Here is a 3,926-nt window from a genome sequence, read left to right as displayed (position 1 = left end):
AACTTGGGCATTTTCACCTTGGGCATCTTCAGGTGCCAGTCTGGGCCGTGAACATCTACATCTGGGGCATTGATATCCACTTTAGGGCCTTTGATATCAACCTCTGGCCCTTTCAGATCCCCTTCAAGTTTGGGAAGAGAAACATCCACATCACCTTTCACCTTGGGGCCCTTCAAGTTTAAGTCAAGGTCAGGCATGGAGATTTTGGGAGCTTTGATATTCAGGTCAGGCATCTTGAATTTGGGACCTTTCAAGCCTCCCTCTGGACCTTCCACATTGAGCTCTGGACCCTCAATGTTCATACTTGGGCCCTCTATGTTGATGTCTCCTTTTGGTAGATCCACAGCTACATCTGGTCCTTCTGCTTTTAAGCCAGGCACACTGAACTTGGGCATTTTCATCTTGGGCATCTTCAGATTCCAGTCTGGACCATGAACATCCACATCGGGTGCATTAAGATTGACTTCTGGCACCTTAACATCAACTTTGGGACCTTTAATGTCACCTTCTAGATTGGGACCTGCCACATCTAAGTCTCCTTTGACTTTGGGACCTTTCAAATTTAGCTCCACATCAGGCATAGATACTTTGGGAGATGAAATACTCAGGAAAGGCATTTTAAACTTGGATCCTTTCACTTTTCCTTGGACCTCGACATCAGGAGCATTAATATCAACTTTTGGACCTGTTATGTCAATATCTGGCTTTTTACCTTTGACATCCACCTCAGGTGTCTGAACTTTGGAGCCCGAAAAATTAAATTTGGGAAGCTTAAAACGAGATTTCTTTGACTTGCCATCAATATTAAGCTTAGGACCAGAAACGTCCACTTCTGGACCCTTTATGTCCAAACTGGGAGCTTTAATGTCACCTTCCAATTTGGGCCCAGAGACATCAACATCTCCCTTAAGTTTTGGACCTTTCAAATTCAAGTCAATTTCTGGCATGGAGATCTTGGGCATGTTTACATGCATGTCAGGCATCTTCAGTTTTGGACCTTTTAATTTGCCATCAGGGCCATGAATGTCAATATCTGGAGCATCTACATCTATCTTCGGGCCTTTTATGTCAAGAGCAGGTCCTTTCAAATCACCTTCTACATTTGGAAGTGAAACATCCACCTCTCCTTTCATTTTAGGGCCTTTGAGATTGAGGTCTAAATCAGGCATTGATATTTTAGGAGCCTTGATGTTCATCTCCGGCATCTTGAACTTGGGGCCCTTCAGTTTCGCATCTGGACCTTCGATATTCACATCCGGAACATCAATGTCCACCTTGGGTCCTGAGACATCAAGGTCAGCCTTGGGCAGGTTCACATCCACATCTGGGCCCTCTCCTTTGAAGCCAGGCATGCTGAACTTGGGCATTTTCACCTTGGGCATCTTCAGGTGCCAGTCTGGGCCTTGAACATCCACATCTGGGGCACTAATGTCCACTTTGGGGCCTTTAATATCCACATCAGGAACTTTCACATCACCTTCCACTTTTGGCAGAGACACGTCCACATCACCCTTCACTTTGGGATCTTTCAGGTTAAGATCAATGTCAGGCATGGAGATCTTAGGGGCTTTGATGTTCATATCTGGCATCTTGAACTTGGGACCTTTCAACTTTCCCTCTGGACCTTCGATATTCACATCTGGAACATCAATGTCCACCTTGGGTCCTGAGACATCAATGTCAGCCTTGGGCAGGTTCACATCCACATCTGGGCCCTCTCCTTTGAAGCCAGGCATACCGAACTTGGGCATTTTCACCTTGGGCATCTTCAGGTGCCAGTCTGGGCCATGAACATCCACATCCGGGGCATCAATGTCCATTTTGGGGCCTTTGATGTCAACTTCAGGGCCCTTGAGGTCACCTTCCACTTTGGGCAGAGAAACGTCCACATCGCCCTTCACTTTGGGACCTTTCAGATGCAAATCAAAGTCAGGCATGGAGATCTTGGGGGCTTTGATGTTCATCTCAGGCATCTTGAACTTAGGCCCTTTCAACTTTCCCTCTGGTCCTTCAATGTTAACATCAGGGCCTTCAATGTCCACTTTGGGTCCTGAGACATCAATGTCAGCCTTAGGCAGCTTCACATCCACTTCAGGGCCTTCTGTTTTGAAGCCTGGCATGCTGAACTTGGGCATTTTCATCTTGGGCATCTTCAGATGCCAGTCTGGACCCTGAACATTAACATCTGGGACATCAATGTCCACTTTGGGGCCTTGGAGGTCAATTTCAGGACCTTTCAGATCTCCCTCTACCTTAGGGCCTGTAACATCCACATCTCCTTTTATTTTTGGACCTGTGAGATTCAGGTCAATATCTGGCATGGATATCTTTGGAGTCTTAAAATGCATTTCAGGCATCTTAAACTTTGGACTTTTCCACTTTCCTTCAGGTCCTTCGATGTTCACATCGGGACATTCAACATCCACCTTGGGTCCCGAGACATTAAGGTCAGCCTTGGGCAGGTTCACATCCACATCTGGGCCTTCTCCTTTGAAGCCAGGCATGCTGATCTTGGGCATTTTTATCTTGGGCATCTTCAGGTGCCAGTCTGGGCCATGAACATCCACATCAGATGCATCAATGTCCACTTTTGGGCCCTTGATATCAACTTCTGGGCCCTTGAGGTCACCTTCCACTTTAGGAAGGGAAACATCCATATCACCCTTTACTTTGGGACCTTTCAGGTTTAAGTCAATGTCAGGCATGGAGATCTTGGGGGCTTTGATGTTCATCTCAGGCATCTTGAATTTAGGCCCTTTCAACTTTCCCTCTGGACCTTCGATATTCACATCTGGAACATCAATATCCACCTTGGGTCCTGAGACGTCAATGTCAGCCTTGGGCAGCTTCACATCCACATCTGGGCCCTCTCCTTTGAAGCCAGGCATGCTGAACTTAGGCATTTTCATCTTGGGCATCTTCAGGTGCCAGTCTGGGCCTTGAACACCCACATCTGGGGCATCAATTTCCACTTTGGGGCCCTTGATGTCAACTTCTGGACCCTTGAGGTCACCTTCCACTTTGGGCAGAGAAACGTCCACATCACCCTTCACCTTGGGACCTTTCAGATGCAAATCAAAGTCAGGCATGGAGATCTTGGGGGCTTTGATGTTCATCTCTGGCATCTTGAACTTGGGTCCTTTCAACTTTCCCTCTGGTCCTTCAATATTAACATCAGGGCCTTCAATGTCTACCTTGGGTCCTGAGACATCCATGTCAGCCTTGGGCAAGTTGACATCGACTTCAGGGCCTTCTGCTTTGAAGCCAGGCATGCTGAACTTGGGCATTTTCATCTTAGGCATCTTCAGGTGCCAGTCTGGGCCTTGGACATCGGGGGCATTTACATCGAGTTTGGCGCCCTTGATGTTCACATCTGGTACTTCAATTTTACCTTCTACCTCAGGCACAGACACATCTACATCCCCTTTGATTTTGGGTCCTTTGAGATTTAGGTCAACATCAGGCATAGAAATATTGGGGGCTTTGAAATGCATATCAGGCATCTTGAACTTAGGACCTTTCAATTTGCCCTCTGGTCCCTCAATGTCAAGATCTGGCCCACTGACATCCACATGTGGCCCTTTAAGATCCCCTTCCAATTTGGGAACATCTACATTCACCTCTCCTTTTGTCTTGGGGCCCTTTAAGTGTAGATCGAGGTCTGGCATAGATATTTTGGGAGCTTTAAAGTGCATGTCTGGCATCTTGAACTTAGGAGTTTTCCATTTGCCATCTGGGCCTTCCACGGCTACCTCTGGTGTGTCAACATCTAATTTGGGACCTTTGACATCCAATTCTGGACCTTTTAACTCTCCCTCCAGCTTTGGGGCAGAAACATCAACATCTCCTTTGATTTTGGGTCCCTTTAAATTGAAATCAACATCAGGCATGGAGATCTTGGGGGCCTTGAAGTGCATCTCAGGCAT

General features: G+C 46.9%; 1 protein-coding gene across 26 annotated transcripts in view; it reads right to left on the bottom strand.

Annotated features, from left to right (window-relative positions):
- The window catches only part of AHNAK (AHNAK nucleoprotein), an 84,519-nt gene that overhangs the window by 63,126 nt on the left and 17,467 nt on the right, over positions 1 to 3,926 (bottom strand). For 3 of the 26 annotated variants that reach the window (XM_032283125.1, XM_032283139.1, XM_032283126.1), the window contains one exon: positions 1,191 to 3,905. The exons of 4 other annotated variants lie outside the window; for them this stretch is intronic. In XM_032283125.1, the coding sequence (XP_032139016.1) occupies positions 1,191 to 3,905 (2,715 nt within the window). Of the gene's footprint in view, positions 1 to 181; positions 3,906 to 3,926 lie in introns of all 26 variants that reach the window. 19 more of the 26 variants (XM_032283140.1, XM_032283133.1, XM_032283144.1 and 16 more) reach the window with 17 other exon arrangements.

This window comes from Sapajus apella, unplaced genomic scaffold (genome assembly GCF_009761245.1).
Source record: "Sapajus apella isolate SASKATOON/1434 unplaced genomic scaffold, GSC_monkey_1.0 scaffold14, whole genome shotgun sequence".
Classification (NCBI taxonomy): Eukaryota; Metazoa; Chordata; class Mammalia; order Primates; family Cebidae; genus Sapajus; species Sapajus apella.
Note: the sequence above shows the minus strand (reverse complement) of the source record. Positions and strands in the feature narration are given on the sequence as shown.